Below are 15,865 nucleotides of genomic sequence, written 5' to 3' on the forward strand. Positions count from 1 at the left end.
ACCCCATATCCTTAGACTATGACCCCGGTCTAGACTCCCCCACCATCGGCAACATTGTTCCTGCATCTACCCTGTCAAGTCCTGTTAGAATTTTATAGGTTTCTATGAGATTCCCCCCTCACTCTCCTGAACTCCAGCGAATATAATCCTAACCGACTCAATCTCTCCTCATACATCAGTCCCACCATCCTAGGAATCAGTCTGGTAAACCTTCGCTGCACTCCCTCCATAGCAAGAATTTCCTTCCTCAGATAAGGAGACCAAAACTGCACACAATATTCCAGGTGTGGCCTCGCCAAGGTCCTGTATAATTGCAGCAAGACATCCCTGCTCCTGTATTCTAATCCTCTCGCTATGAAGGCCAACACGCCATTTGCCCTTTTTACCGCCTGTTGCACCTGCATGCTTACCTTCAGTGACTGGTGTACGAGAACACCCAGATCTCGTTGCATATTCCCCTCTCTCAGTTTATAGCCGTTCAGATAATCTGCCTTCCTGTTTTGCTACCAAAGTGGATAACCTCACATTTATCCACATTATACTGCATCTGCCATGCATTTGCCCACTTGCATTTGTGTGGAATTGCTTTTTCTATGCTGTAAATGCTATGTCATTCTATGTATTTGAGCAGTGGGAGTTGTTGGGAAAATTCAGGCTGGCTTTCACATTGTACTGTTCACTGTTTCATATACAGAAATTTTTATCTGTGGTTTATTATCTGTGCCTTCGTTCCCAGGTGGAAAAGCAACATAGTTTGAAAGCCCGTTAAGTGCTTATGTTTTTGTCTTGATGTATCTCAGTGGAATGGCTGCATTTTATTAACAATTCTAGCATCTAATATTGTCCCACAATATTTTCTAAATGTGATTTCAAAATGAGGGTCACTTGTTTAACTCCATCAAAGATTTATACAATGTTGGGAAATTATGCATGTAGGCTGTGTTTAGTAGTTGTGTTTAGTCCTAACCTATAAGGTAATTTGTTTTCTTTTCTTTTAGTGAATCACTTAAATATTTGCCCAATGAAGTAACATCGCCAATTTTTAAAATTAAAAGGGAAGGACTTCGAGAGGACTCGATAATTCACAGACTGAGTAGGTAAGATAAATTTTCAATAAGTCAATGAACAGTGTTGATTCACTGGTCAACTTAAAACAAATGATACAATTGATGCCCAGTTTGGCAACTTTGTTAAAATGATTATTAACCATATGTGTGGAATTTTTTTTTGTTTTGAATTTGTTCAGAGGTACTTCTTAGTCATTATTAGTTTGTATATTGTGGTGGGTTTTTGTAGATCTTTAAGCATTGGCCCTCAAATTCCTTGGGGGTTCTATACGTCTCCCACCATAACTTTAGCATAGGACTGGCAGAGTTTCCAGGAAAATGGCAAGATCTGGTTGCAGAAGTTGGTGATATTACAGAGGTGGAAGTAGGTGGCCTTTGTGATAGTGAGAATATGGGTTCAGAAGCTCAGCTTGGATGAATTCGTTTGGCAAGATTTCAAGCATTCTGATTCAACTTGAGATAGTGGCTGGGGAGGGAGATAGTATTGGTGACTAGGCTGTGGAATTTGTAGTAAAGGTTGTGGTCTTCCTAATGATGGAGGTAGTTCTGACTCACCCAAACAAGCACTCTGGAGAGTTAGAGCTGGGTGTCGTCGATATATATGTGGAAGCTGACCAGCCTTTGCAGACGTCGCCAAGCGTTTGCATGTAGATGAGGAATAGTAGTGGGCTGAGGATGGATCTCCGGGGATGAGGCAGTAATTTGCAGAATAGAGGGGTCGATGGAGGTTTTATTTTGAGGAGGGCGTAATGATAACCATTTTGAAGAGAGGAGTGCAGTACCTGAAGAGGTAACCATTTACAATATCAGCTAGTTTGGTGAGCAGGAAGCGAAGTTGGAAAGTTATCAATTTAGTAAGAATGACGTCACGGAGCAATAGGTGAATTTGCAGAGAGCATGAGCAGAAATGAGGTGAAATGAGAAATTGGATCAGAGTGTGGGGCGGTTTGACTTGGCAGGGAGAAGAGGTGGATTTAGCAGAAACTTTCGTTGCAGAAAATAGACAGTCTCACTCTTACTGGCAAGAAGTACATGAGTTCCTTGGGCTTGTTTTTGGAGATGAAAGTAGAGGGGGCAGGGGAGCGGGGTTTAAGGACATAATTGGCAGCGAGGAAAAGAATACAAGGGTTATCTTTGTGCAGGCTGATCCTGGAGTAATGGATGGTTCTGGCAGAGGAGAATGAGATCCAATAGCACTTGATGTGGTCCAGCTAAGTGCAGTGATGGATTGCTAAACCAGTTGTGTGTTAAATGCACTCAAACCTGTGTCTCTTAAACTTCAGAGAGTAAAGGTAGGAGCCATACCAGGATCTTGACCAGGATGAGAGAGAGTAAAGGTTTTGGGGATAAGGGCATCAAGGTGCAGGTGAGGGCATAGTTAAACAAATCAACAGCTGCAGAAGTGTCGTGCTGAATGGAGGCCTAAAGCTATGTAGGTATTTGGAAGTTTGGTGCAATAGCAATTAATTGGGGTAGAGATTTCTGAGAGATGGACACAGTTACAACAAATATGTCTGTTCCACTCCAGTTCACCTCATGATGAAACAATTGGCAGAAGCAAAAACTACAATCTATCTGTAAACAAAGTAGCTGAGAATTTCCCTGGGGCTTTTGCCAATCAGCTGCCATTACTTTGATATAAGTTCAGTAGAAACTCCATGTATGTATCTATCCAAAGTTTCTTCTGATCTTTCACATTATTTACAGCTGCTGATCGGGAGAAACCCTGCGGAAATTTCCAGGTGACAATAAGCGCAAACTATAACCGCATTGACTTGATTAACTTTGTACAGGCATGCCTGCACGATTTCATCTAGCACGTTGATCCTTGTGAGTCAGTGGAGCTATTGATCAAATTCACCCGCACCAAAGAAAGATTCAATATGACGTGCGTCTCTAGACGTGTGCATACTTGATATCGTCTTTGTTCCAGATATTCCTCCTTCCTTAACGTTGTAGATGTTCAGATAAATAATTTTAAGATGACTTGGCTGGGTACCATATTTACATCGTTTATATGTTAATTTTAAAAAGTGAAAGTATAAAACAAAAGATGGAAATGTGTGATTATGCCTCTTGGAATTTTTTCTATGTTAAAGCTGCTATAGAAATGCAAGTTGTTGAATGAAAATATATTCAAGTGAAATGAACAAAAAGTGTTGCCTTTACACTCTTTGTATCAGTGTAGTCACTCTGGCCAATTGAGGTTGGTGATGATCATATGCATCCTATCTGGAGGAATATGCTGTATAGATAATAAATGCTTTTTTGTGATGGGAGGAAAGAGCAGGAATTTAATACAAATTTTATCGAAGGTGTTTCTGGTAATATGTTTTTTATTTTGCAGATTCCAGTCACTACCTGCTCACAAAGATCGCTGGGATGTAAACTTCTTTGTAGGCGGTCCTGTCTGGTGTCTAGAATGGTGCCCGACCCCAGAGGGCTCAGCTGCCTATCAGTACGCAGCTATTTATTGTAATAAAGGAATGGATGATAGGCACAAACTGATGAACCAGCATGCAGAACCAACATTACTTCAGATATGGCAACTAGGAGACCTTCAACAGGAGAAATGGTGAGTGGCAAGAAATAAAACTGACCAAAACTTAGTGAGTTCTTGTCTGAAACTACAACAATAATTGTGAGCCATGAACTGGAAATAACCAACGTCAGTATAGTCAATCATGAATATTAACGTAACAATGTAAAAACAAAACTTCAAATTTCTGCCAAGCTGATAAGTGAATTTTCTGTCATTGGCCACTGTATTTATAAAAACAATTAATAAGTAAATGTAATTATCAAGTATAAAGTCTCAATCCTTCAGAATTTTATTAGTGTTGGAGATTTAAAAAGGAAATTAAAATTTAGCAACAGCAGGAAGCAGATAGGCAACAGGAGTCATTATGAAGGCTGCATTGGGGAGTGGAAGATGAGAATTTTCACAGGATTCCACAGGAGAGGGGAAAAAAGGACAACTACCAAGCAATAGTGAGAGTGTTATGAGAGGTGACAGAAAGCTTTTGTCATTGGATAAATTGCAGCGAGAGCGGACAGAAGTATGGCTAAAGGGTTTCAGCAGTGGTGAAATAGGAACTGAGACAAATGATATTTTCAAAGTGGAAGTACATGGTCTTGGTGATGGATAAGTTTTGGAGTTTGGAACTAAGCTCTATTCCAAACAGGATGAGAAGATTTTGCACACCCTGATTCAGCCTGATCCAATAGCTGGGTAAGGGGTGTTTGAATCAGTAACATCAGAGAGGATTTTATGGTAGGGAAAGAAACCAGTAGCTTTAGTCTTGACATTTGCTGTTAAAATATTGTCTTTGTTCTTTTGTAGTAAATTTCTAGTTTTTGTTTTGTGTTTTTTATCCAAGTTCGTAGAGGATATAGAGCTTGTGTTGTGTATTGTGAAAAAAAAATATTGTAACTTTTTACTTTATAGCCCTCAAATGAATGCTGCTTTAGCTTATGGTATTGCAACAGACTATGGTTGTATCTGGGATATGAAGTGGTGCCCCAGTGGTGCTTGGGAACTGCCAGAAACCACTAGAAAGGTAATTAATCTGTTTAGTTAAAAATGTTTAAATTGTTTGTCAGCTACTTTTAAAAAAAAAAACCCACACTTGTAGACTACTTTAATCAAGAGAATTTAGCATTATTTGTTTTGTTTTACGAGAATGTAGATTTATTATCGAGATTATTAGTGGTACCCATGGTGAATTTTGAACTTGTTTTGAGGGGAGATCAGCCTAGTGTACTACATGCACACATCGAAACATCTTAAAATATATATTCCTATAATGGGCATCCAATCAGAACCCACTAGCGATCATTATAATATTTAAATAAAAGTTTTACACTGCTTGTAGGACTCCTTTATAAAGTTGGTCTGCCCCAGTGCCTGACTCGCCACAAGATAAATTCACCCAGCAAATTATGGCGCTAATGGTCTGCAAGGACTCTACAGGAGTGCTATGTAAAGGGCACGTTCATTCCATACAGATTTGTCCTCTTAGTCCGCTGGTTAACTTCTGGACCATTTTCTGCATTCCACAGGTAAACTGTGGGAATAACTTAGTGTTGGTACTGGATTACTTTTGTCTGCTTTGCAAACGGTTTATTCCAGTCATGGGTGAGCTGTTAGTGCTGATTTTGGGGTTGGAGGGGGAGCAGTGAAGAAGAACAGGAGATTGTGCAGGAGAACATACTCACAGCACGTCTTCAGGGAAACTTCTTATGCCTCAGTTTCACCGAGGAACGATGTCTGCGTTTCACTGAGCTATGTCACATGCTGGAGTCTCATATCAGGGCTTGGTCAACACTCTCTGTGGGCCTTAACCTTTATGTCAGGATGGTTTCAGACTGCAGCAGGCAGTTTCCTGTGCATCAGGGAAGTGACAGACGCGCTCCGCACCAGGAGGATCAGTTGCATCACATTTCCTATGAGCAGAGCGAAGCAAGATGAGTGTGCATTAGGTTTTGCCCTCATTGTAGGCTTCCTTTGGATCCAAGGTGCCATAGACTACACCACCATTGCCTTCTATGCTACCCATCATCAGAATGGAGCTCACCACATCTCCAACAATGTACCTGCTTCCATCGCCATACTGGGTCCTAAATGAGCCAGGGAAGAGGGAACACTCGATAGGAAGTCCCTTCCTATTGGACTGTCACCGACAGCATTTGCCTTGTAGAGTAGACCTTGCAAGTAGAGGTTCTACCCTTTACAAAACTACCCAGAAAATTGTGAAGACCTGGCACAAACAGAAGCTCGAGGTCCACGTTTGTAAGAAATGCACAATAAACACGATTGATGAAAAATGAGCACGCTAGAAAGAACTACGTTCAGTCCTTCACAGCCAATGAAGTACTTTGAAAGTGTAGTCAATGCTGTAATATAGGGATATCCCACAACCAATTTTGGCACAGCATATTCCCACAGAGAACAATAAGATAAATGACCATATAATCTGCTTTAGTGATGTTGGTTCAACGATTACGTGTTGGGCCAGGTCATCAGGAGAATGAACTACTTTTAGAATAGTAGTATGGGAGCTTTTAAATCCACCTGAGCAAGCAGACAGAGCCTTGGTGTAATGCTTTATCCAAGGACCTCTGAGTGCAGCACTGCCTAAGTCCTGCACAAGAGTGTTGGCCTGCATTATGTGTTCAAGCCTCTAGTGCCGCTTGAACTACAATCTTTTAGCTCAGCCACGAGTGTGCTACTATTGAGCCCTGGCTCATATGATAAGTAAAGTGCTCCAGTAAAGTCTTGTTGATTTTCATCTGTTGTCTTTTTCTTCTGTAGTGTCCACAGATGGCAAGACTTGGTATTCTAGCAGCTGCATTTTCTACTGGAAAGGTTGTCGTCTACAGTTTGCCACACCCAGAATCTCTAAATATGTATAAAATGAAGCAGTCAAAAGGCAGGTGATTGGTGAAAATTAATTGTAGTTTAAACTTGAAGTGTGGCTTTCATTATTCTCCATACAGAAACTGATATTCTTTCTCACTGGGAATCAAGGTCCCTAGTGTAAATAATCTAATTTTTGGGTAAATTAAGGAGATAAATTAAGGGTAAGTCATGGCAGGGCAGCTTGGCAATGTGGAGTGCTCCTCCTGTGCAATATGGGAAGTCAGGGACATTTCCAGTGTCCAGGGCAAACGTGTGCAGGAAGTGTCTCCAGCTGCAGCGACTCGAAATCCGCGTTTCGGATCTGGAGCGGCGGCTGGAGACACTGTGGAGCATCCGCGAGGCTGAGATCATCATGGATAGCACGTACAGGGAGGTGGTCACACCGCAGGTAAAGACGGCTCAGGCAGAAAGGGAATGGGTGACCGCCGGGCAGAGTAGAAGAACTAGGCAGGTATTGCAGGAGTGCCCTGAGTCCATCCCCCTATCTAACAGATTTTCCACTTTGTATACTGTTGGGAGAGATAGCTTCTCAGGGGAATGCAGCAAGAGCCAAGTCTGTGGCGCCATGGGTGGCTCAGCTGCACGGTAGGGGAGGAAAAGGAGTGGAAGAGCTATAGTGATATGGGATTCTATCGTAAGGGGTACATATAGGTGTTTCTGTGGCTGCAAACATGAACATGACTCCAGGATGGTATGTTGCCTCCCTGGTGCTAGGGTCAAGGATGTCACTGAGCAGCTGCAAGACATTCTGAAGGGGAAGGGTGAACAGTCAGAGGTCGTGGTACACATTGGTATCAATGACATAGGTAGAAAGAGGGATGAAATCCTGCAACAAGAATTTGATTAAAAAGCAAGACCTCAAAGGTTGTAATCTCTGGATTACTCCCGGTGCCACGTGCTGGTGAGTATAGGAATAGGAGGATAGAGCAGATGAATTTGTGGCTGAGGAGATGATGCAGGAGGGAGGGCTTTAGTTTCCTGGATCACTGGGTCTGATTCTGGGAAAGGTGGGACCTGTACAAGTTGGACGGGTTGCACCTGAACCGGAACGGGACCAACATCCTTGCTGGGAGGTTTGCTAGTGCTGTTGGGGGGAGTTTAAACTAATTTGGCAGGGGGATGGGATACAGAGTGGAGGTACAGTAGGGAGTGATGCACAGTCAAATATAGAAGAGAAACTGAGTCAGTTTGGAAGGCAGAGCAAATATACACCTGTTGAGGCACAAGTGAAAAATGCAAGGCTGGATTGCATCTATTTTTAATGCAAGGAGTCTTACTAGTAAGGCAGATGAATTGAGGGCGTTGATTAGCACATGGGATCATGATATTGCTATCACAGAGACATGGTTGAGGGAGGGTCAGGACTGGCAGCTCAATATTCCAGGGTATAGAATCTTCAGGTGAGACAGGGGAGAGGGGATAAAAGAGGAGGTGGCATTGCACTGTTGATCAAGGAGTCAATTACTGCAGTAAGGAGAGATGATATCTTAGAAGGTTCCTGAAATTAGGCCATATGGGTAGAACTTAACATAAAAGGGGCAATCACTTGGCTGGGAGTGTACTACAGACTTCCAAACAGTCAGGGAGAGATAGAGGAGCAGATATGTAGGCAAATCTCAGAGGTGTAAAAAAATAGGGTAATAATAGGGGATTTCAACTTCCCCAATATCAACTGGGATAGTCTTAGTGCAAAAGGCTTAAAGGGGGCGGAATTCTTAAAATTTATACAGGAGAGCTTTTTGAGCCAGTACGTAGAAAGTCCAAAAAGAGAAGGGGCAGTACTGGACCTAATCCTAGGGAATGAAGCCGGACAAGTGATAGAAGTGTCAGTGGGGGAGCATTTCAGGGCTAGTGACTATGATTTAAGGTAGTTATGGAAAAGGACAAAGGTGTACTGGAAATAAAGGTACTGAATTGGGGGAAGGCCGATTTCAATGTGATAAAACAGGATCTGGCCAAAGTGGACTGGGAGCAGCTACTTGTAGGAAAGTCTACATTAGATCAGTGGGAGTCATACAAAGAGGAAATAGTGAGAGTTCAGAGCCAACATTTACCCATTAAGGTGAAGGGTAGGACTAACAAGTCCAGGGAACCCTGGATGTCAAGGGATATAGAGGATTGGATCAGGAATAAAAAGGAGGCTTATGGCAGATTCAGAGCGCCGAAAACAGCAGAGGTAATAGAGGAGTATAGAAAGTGTTGGGGGGTACTTAAACTAATTAGGAGAGTGAAGAGGGGGCATGAAGAAACACTGGCGGGCAAGATAAAGAAAAATCGTAAGACGTTTCATAAGTATATGAAGGGCAAGAGGATAACCAGGGAAAGAGTAGGGCCCATTAGGGACCAAAGTGGCAATGTGCGTGTGGAGCCGGAGGACATAGGTGAGGATTTAAATGATTACTTTTCATCTGTTCACTATGGAGAAGGAAGATACAGGTGTAAAGATCAGGGAGGGGGATTGTGATATACTTGAACATATTAGCATTGAAAGGGAGGAAGTATTAGCTGTTTTAGTGGGCTTAAAAGTGGATAAATCCACTGGCCCAGATGAGATGTATTCTAGGCTGTTATGTGAGGCAAGGGAGGAGAAAGCAGGGGCTCTGACACAAATTTTCAAATCCTCTCTGGCCACAGGAAAGGTACCAGAGGATTGGAGGACAGCGAATGTGGTACCATTGTTCAAGAAGGGTAGTAGGGATAAACCAGGTAATTACAGGCCGGTGAGTCTAACATCAGTGATTAAGAAACTATTGGAAAAAAGTTCTGAGGGACAGGATTAATCTCCACTTGGAGAGGTAGGGATTAAGCAGGGATAGTCAGCGTGGCTTTGTCAGGGGGAGATCATGTCTAACTAACTTGATTGAATTTTTCGAGGTAGTGACTAGATGTATAAATGAGGGGAAAGCAGTTGATGTAGTCTACATGGACTTCAGTAAGGCTTTTGATAAGGTCCCGCATGGGAGATTGGTTAAGAAGGTAAAAGCCCATGGGATCCAGGGCAATTTGGCAAATTGGATCCAAAATTGGCTTTGTGGCAGGAAACAGAGGGTGATGGTCGAGGGTTGTTTTTGCAAATGGAAGTCTATGACTAGTGGTATACCACAGGTATTGGTGCTGGGACCCTTGCTATTTGTAGTGTGTATTAATGATTTAGGCGTGAATACAGGTGGTATGATCAATAAGTTCGCAGATGACACGAAAATTGGTGTTGTAAATATTGAGGAGGAAAGCCTTAGATTACAGGACGATATAGATGGACAGAGCAATGGCAAATGGAATTTAATCCTGAGAAGTGTGAGGTGATGCATTTTGGGAGGACTAACAAGGCAAGGGAATATACAATGGGTGGTAGGACCCTAGGGAGTACAGAAGGTCAGAGGGACCTTGGTGTACTTGTCCAAAGATCACTGAAGGCAGCAGCACAGGTAGATACGGTGGTTAGGAAGGCATATGGGATACTTGGCTTTATTAGCTGAGGCATAGCTTGTAAGAGCAGTGAGGTTATGATGGAGCTGTATAAAATGCTAGTTAGGCCACAGCTGGAGTACTGTGTACAGTTCTGGGCACCACACTATAGGAAGGATGTGATTGCACTGGAGAGGGTGCAGAGGAGATTCACCAGGATGTTGCCTGGGCTGGAGCATTTCAGCTATGAAGAGAGACTGAAAAGGCTAGGGTTGTTTTCCTCAGAGAAGAGTGAGGGGGGATATGATTGGGGTATATGAAATTATGAGGGGAATTGATAGATGAGATAGGAAGAAACTTTTTTCCTTAGCCCCCTTAGCAGGGGGCATAGATTTAAGGTAAGGGGCAGGAGGCTTAGAGGGGATTTGAGGGAAAAAAAATTCACTCAGGGTGGTTGGAATCTGGAATGCACTGCCTGAAGAGGTGGTAGAGGCAGGAACCCTCACAACATTTAAGAAGCATTTAGATGAGCACTTGAAACGCTATAGCATACAAGGCTACAGGCCAAGTGCTGGAAAATGGGATTAGAATAGTTAGGTGCTTGATGGCTGGTACAGACACAATGGGCCGAAGGGCCTTTTTCTGTGCAGTATAATTCTCTGACTCTATGATCTATTCTGTTGGAGAGAGAGTTGTAATAACAACTGCTTTTTGATGAGGAAAGTTTGTTCTCAACTGGTTAAATTTGCAGAGATTGCTTTCAATTTAAATATTTGATACATAATATATTTGAAATGGATTTACATTTTCCACTCTTCACGCTTGAACAATGAATTAAACACAAATGCTGAAACTAGACACAAATGATGCAGTAAGATTGAGGGACCGATTTCCTCTCCAGTGCCTAGGTAATGATCAGTTCCCAGAGATAAAAGCAAGGAAAAGGAGGCAATGACCCATAATGTTGGATCTCTGCCCCCTTTATTTGTCCCAGTGTTTCTCCTAAAGGAGAGTGGAATGCTGGTAACTGCAGCAGGTACAAGCAAACGGCAGTTGTAATAATGAGACAGGAGATGGTGTAATTGGTCCTGCTGCTTCATTTTTGCCGAACAGTGCAGGACGGTGAACCTGATTTGAGGGTTGGGTTGAAATTGTGGGCATTAGCCCTTGTATCCAACCCCACTCCAGTGAGAAAATTGGAGAAGGGCAGGCAGCAAAGTCCAGAGGGCTCGATCTTTTTACAGAAAAATCAGGCCAGGGATTGGAGATGGAGGACTTCTGCCTGCTGGTTTTGGATCACAGTCACTCGTCCTGAAACACAGCCATTTGATTTAATTTCCACGCTTGTCTCCATGTGTAAAGCCTTACCAAGGGATGGGCTTGTGCATGGGATACATTGGACTTCGATTAATGGCTTGAACTTCAGTTGTGTTCTACCTTTAGCATCGGGCATGGGGGAGTGGAGAAACTCGCTCTGATTTTCATAAAAGAGTAAATATAAAAACAACTTGCCTTGGGTTGGAAGTACTGTTGATGCTAATAATTATGAAGTAGTTAACACATTTCTATGACTTCAGATATAGCAAATGTAATATTTAGAATTTAGATGTACCAAAATGATTGCTCCTGCTGTTTTGAGAAGATAAATACAAATCTGAATATTAAGGTGCATGCGCAGCCATTTTTATCTTATTTATAATTGTTTGCACTCTTGTTTTTGTAAATTTGCAGGATAGTAAAATTGCAAAAAAAAAGTACAAAACACGCGATACAATTTGGAGATCAAAAAGCGTGCCTGATTTTGGTCTTTGGCATATGTTGAACAAGCAGTGGGTGGAGCAATCACAGCATCCATCCAATGCTCTCGGCAGGAGGACTGAACCATTTTGATGTTTCATCCTATGTTCGATATCACACCCAGGCTTTTCCGCCCTTTACTATCTATGAATGTGTGACCGGGCACCTTACATCAGGGTCCTAAAGATGTCATTATTCCATGCAAATGAGGGTTCTAATGAGGCTCCTGCCTGCTTGCTACGGGAATGTTGGCCATTTAAATGAATGTCCGCGTGATAATCGTATCTGGTGCGCCTTGAATGGGAAGTTGAGGATAAGTTCATTTTGACTATTCTTGTCTCGATGCCATCCTGTTCACACTGAAAAATGGGGAAGTAGAATGACAAAAACAACTCAGTGTATGCAATTCCCTGTCACTGTCACTTAGGCACAGGTTAATCAAGGATGTTCAGCATGGATTTGTTATGGGAAGATCTTGTTTGACCAACTTGATCAAATTTTTTGAAGAAGTAACAAGGAAGATGGATGAGGGTAGTGCAGTCGATGTGGTCTACATGGAATTTAGCAAGGCTTTTGACAAGGTCCCACATGCAAGACTGGTTAAAAAAAATAAAATTCCATGGGATCCAGGGAAATGCAGCAAGGTGGATACAGTGACAGGAAACAACGGGTAATTGTTGACAAGTGTTTTTGCAACTGGAGGGCTGTTTGCACTGGTGTTCTGCAGGGCTCAGTACTGGGTCCCCTGCTTTTTGTGGAATATATTAGCAATTTGGATGTAAATGTAGGGGATTGATCAAGAGGTTTGCAGACGACACAAAGATTGACCTTGTGGTAGATAGCGAGGAGGATAGCTGTAGGCCGCAGAAAGATATTGATGGCCTGGTCAGATGGGCAGAAAAGTGGCAAATGGAATTCAACCTGGAGAAATGTAAGGTGATACATTTGGGGAGGTCAAACAAGACAAAAGAATACACAATTAATAGGAAACTACTGAGAAGTTTAGAGGAAGTGAGAGACCTTGGAGTGAATGTCCACAGATCCCTGAAGGTAGCAGGACAGGTCAATAAGGTGGTTAAGAAGGCATATGGAATCCTTTCCTTTATTAGCCAAGGTACAGAATATAAGAGCAGGGAGGTTATGCTGGAACTGTATAACTCATTGGTTAGGCCACAACTTAAGTACTATGTGCAGTTCTGGTCACCTCATTATGGAAAGGATATAATTGTGCTGGAGAGGGTGCAGAGGGGATTTACCAAGATGTTGCCAGGACTGGAAAAATGAGGAAAGATTGGATAGGTTGGGGTTGTTCTCCTTGGAACAGAGAAGGCTGAGGGGAGATCTGATTGAAATGTACAAAATTTTGAAGGGCCTGGATAGAGTGGAGGTGAAGGGTCTATTCACCTTAGCAGAGAGGTCAGTGACCAGGAGCGTAGATTTAAAGTGATTGGTAGAAAAATTAGAGGGCAGATGAGTAAAAACTTTTTTACCCAGAGGGTGGTGATGGTCTGGAACTCACTGCCTGAAAGGGTAGTTGAGGCAGAAAGCCTCAACTCATTGAAAAGAAGTTTGGATGTGCACCTCAAGTGCCGTAATCTGCAAGGCTGTGGACCAAATGCTGAAAAGTGGGATTAGAATAGGTGGATCATTTTTCAGCCGGCGCAGACACAATGGGCCAAGTGGCCTCTTTCTGTGCCTTAAACTTTCTATGAATTCCTAACGTGCGTGGTTTTTATTGGTTTTTATTTCCATTTTTCTGCTGTGGGGATGTGCTAAACTAAGGGAAGAACTGTTTTTTGATGAGAAAGGAGAATTAGATACCCAAGATGTTTGGGAACATCTGATGGCTAGCAATTGAGCTATCATGGAGAACAGAGCTGTGATCTCCAAGCTGCAAGTAGTCTGGGAGGAGAACTGGAGGTATAACTTGCCAAAAAAAACTTGCTTTTCCTCTGCTTTATCGTTGACTGTATATATATATATGTATATATATATATATATATATGTATGTATATTTCTATCTCTTTCTGTATCTACCTAGCTTTCTTTTACTCTTGTGCTCTCATTTAGAAGTAAATTCCACAGCTTCTCAACTCTCTATACAAGAAAGTTTATTTTGCTTTCTGTTCTAAATCTCTTAGATTTAACCTTGTATATACCCTCTTGTTCTAAACCCTTCACCCTGGAAACAGTGTGCTTCCAGCTATCTATCACACCTTTTCATAATTTTAAACACTTCTATCATATATCGCCTTGTAATCTGCATTGTTCTAACAAAAAATTATATCCACTAATGACTGACTGACTGGCGATTGTCTTCCATGTTGGGGTGAATGGAGGAGGAGATAAGTGGGGTCTCTGCAGTCAAGGCAGCTGGAAGCTGACAAGGCGTGGTGATGGAACTACAGTCTCCGACAGACTTTGTAATCCGGTACCTGAGCCAGGCAGGTACGGAGTACTCCCAAATGTTGTTGATGATTTACTAGCCAGCTTGCCTTAGAAATGAAAGCTGGAGAGGTGCCTTGTAAACTCAAGCAGGACCCTTGAGTATCCTGGGAAGGGAAGGGAGCGAGGGCTTGGCTCTTGCAATTGTCCCTTAAGCTTTCTAGACTTGGCTAAATACAGTCTTAATGGGGAGAAAGTGTGAACTCCATATAAGAACATAAGAAATAGGAGAAGGAGTAGCCCATACAACCCCTCAAGCCTGCTCTTCCATTCAATAAGATTATGACTGATCATCTACATCAACTCCACTTTCCTGCCATATCCTCTAATTCCCTTAGTGTCCTAAAATCTATCAATCTCATTCTTGAATATACTCAATGACAGAGCATCCACAACTATCTGGGTTAGAGAATTCTGAAGATTCACAACATTGTGTGAAGAAATTTTTCCACATCTTAGTCCTAAATGGCTGATCCCTTATCCTGAAACTGAGTCCTAGATCTAGACTCTCCAGCTAGGGGAAGCAGCCTCTTGGCATCTACACTGTCAAGCCCTCAAAGTATTTTACACATTTCAATGAAATCACTGCTCACTCTTCTAAACTCTGGAGAATATAGGCCCATTCTACTCGATCTCTCCTCATAGGGCAGCCCTCTCATCCCAGGAATCAGTCTAGTAAACTTTCACTCCACCCCCTCCAAGGTAATATATCCATGCTTAAATAAGAAGACCTAAACTGTACACAGTATTTTAGATGTGGCCTCACAGAGTCCTATATAACTGCAGCAAGACTTCCTTTTATATTCCAACCCCCTTGCAATAAAAGCTAACATACCATTTGCTGCCTTAATGGCTTTCTGTACCTGTATGTTAACTTTCTGTGATTTGTGTGCAAGAACACTCAAATCCTTCCAAGCACCAACACTTACTAGCGTCTCACCTTTTTAAAAAAAAAATGTTTTTTTTCTATTCCTACTAAAGTGGGCAATTTCACATTTCTCCACATTATACTCCATTTGCCACTTTCTTGCCTACTCACTTAACTTGTCTGCATTCCTTTGCAGCCTCTGTGTCCTCCTGACAGCTTACTTTCCCACCAAGCTTTGAATCATCAGCAAACTTGGATACATTATGATCGGTCCCCTCATCCAAGTCATTGATATAAACTGTAAACAGTATTGCGCAAACAAAAACTTTACCTGTGTACATTTATTGACAACTTGATTTTGAGACTAGTAAGCATGGTGATGAGCATCCAACTGATGAGCGATAAAAATAAAATTCTTTCTCTTTACCTGGCAATGCCACCAGAGGGCAGCAAATAATTGTAGGAATAAATGGCGCTTTATAGGAAAAATACTAAAACTGAAGTATAATATCCTAAGCAGGCTAGCTGAATTGCATGTGATTGTGTTTTTGCACGCACTACGTGCAGAAGGATAACTCTAGTGCTTGTTTGATTATAATGATCATATCTGTTGAATTACGCTGCCTTAATTTTGCAGTAGTCTTGGAGAGTTAAAGGCCAAGGTGAATGGGGTGGGGGTGGGGGGCGCTGCAGGGGATTGGGGTCCATGCAGGAGTAAGACTGGGTGACCAGAAACTGATGCCATTCCGGGCATTGAGAGGGTGAAACTGGAGGCGATATCTGGGGAGAGAAGTAGACTGGGAAATGGAGGTTTGTGGGAGACTGGAATGGGGGTTATAGGATTACTCCAGGTTACAGGTA

At 42.3% G+C, this 15,865-nt stretch overlaps 1 protein-coding gene across 8 annotated transcripts in view; it reads left to right on the forward strand.

The window, feature by feature from the left end:
* Nucleotides 1–15,865, forward strand: part of gtf3c2 (general transcription factor IIIC, polypeptide 2, beta) — a 144,830-nt gene that overhangs the window by 29,991 nt on the left and 98,974 nt on the right. For all 8 annotated transcript variants that reach the window (XR_010971192.1, XM_068024076.1, XM_068024081.1 and 5 more), the window contains exons 6-9: nucleotides 999–1,097; nucleotides 3,415–3,642; nucleotides 4,516–4,627; nucleotides 6,382–6,499. Coding sequence is in view for 7 of the 8 variants with exons in the window: in XM_068024076.1 (XP_067880177.1) it covers nucleotides 999–1,097; nucleotides 3,415–3,642; nucleotides 4,516–4,627; nucleotides 6,382–6,499 (557 nt within the window). In the remaining variant the exon portion in view is untranslated. The remainder of the gene's footprint in view (nucleotides 1–998; nucleotides 1,098–3,414; nucleotides 3,643–4,515; nucleotides 4,628–6,381; nucleotides 6,500–15,865) is intronic.

This window comes from Heterodontus francisci, chromosome 3 (assembly GCF_036365525.1).
Source record: "Heterodontus francisci isolate sHetFra1 chromosome 3, sHetFra1.hap1, whole genome shotgun sequence".
NCBI lineage: Eukaryota > Metazoa > Chordata > Chondrichthyes > Heterodontiformes > Heterodontidae > Heterodontus > Heterodontus francisci.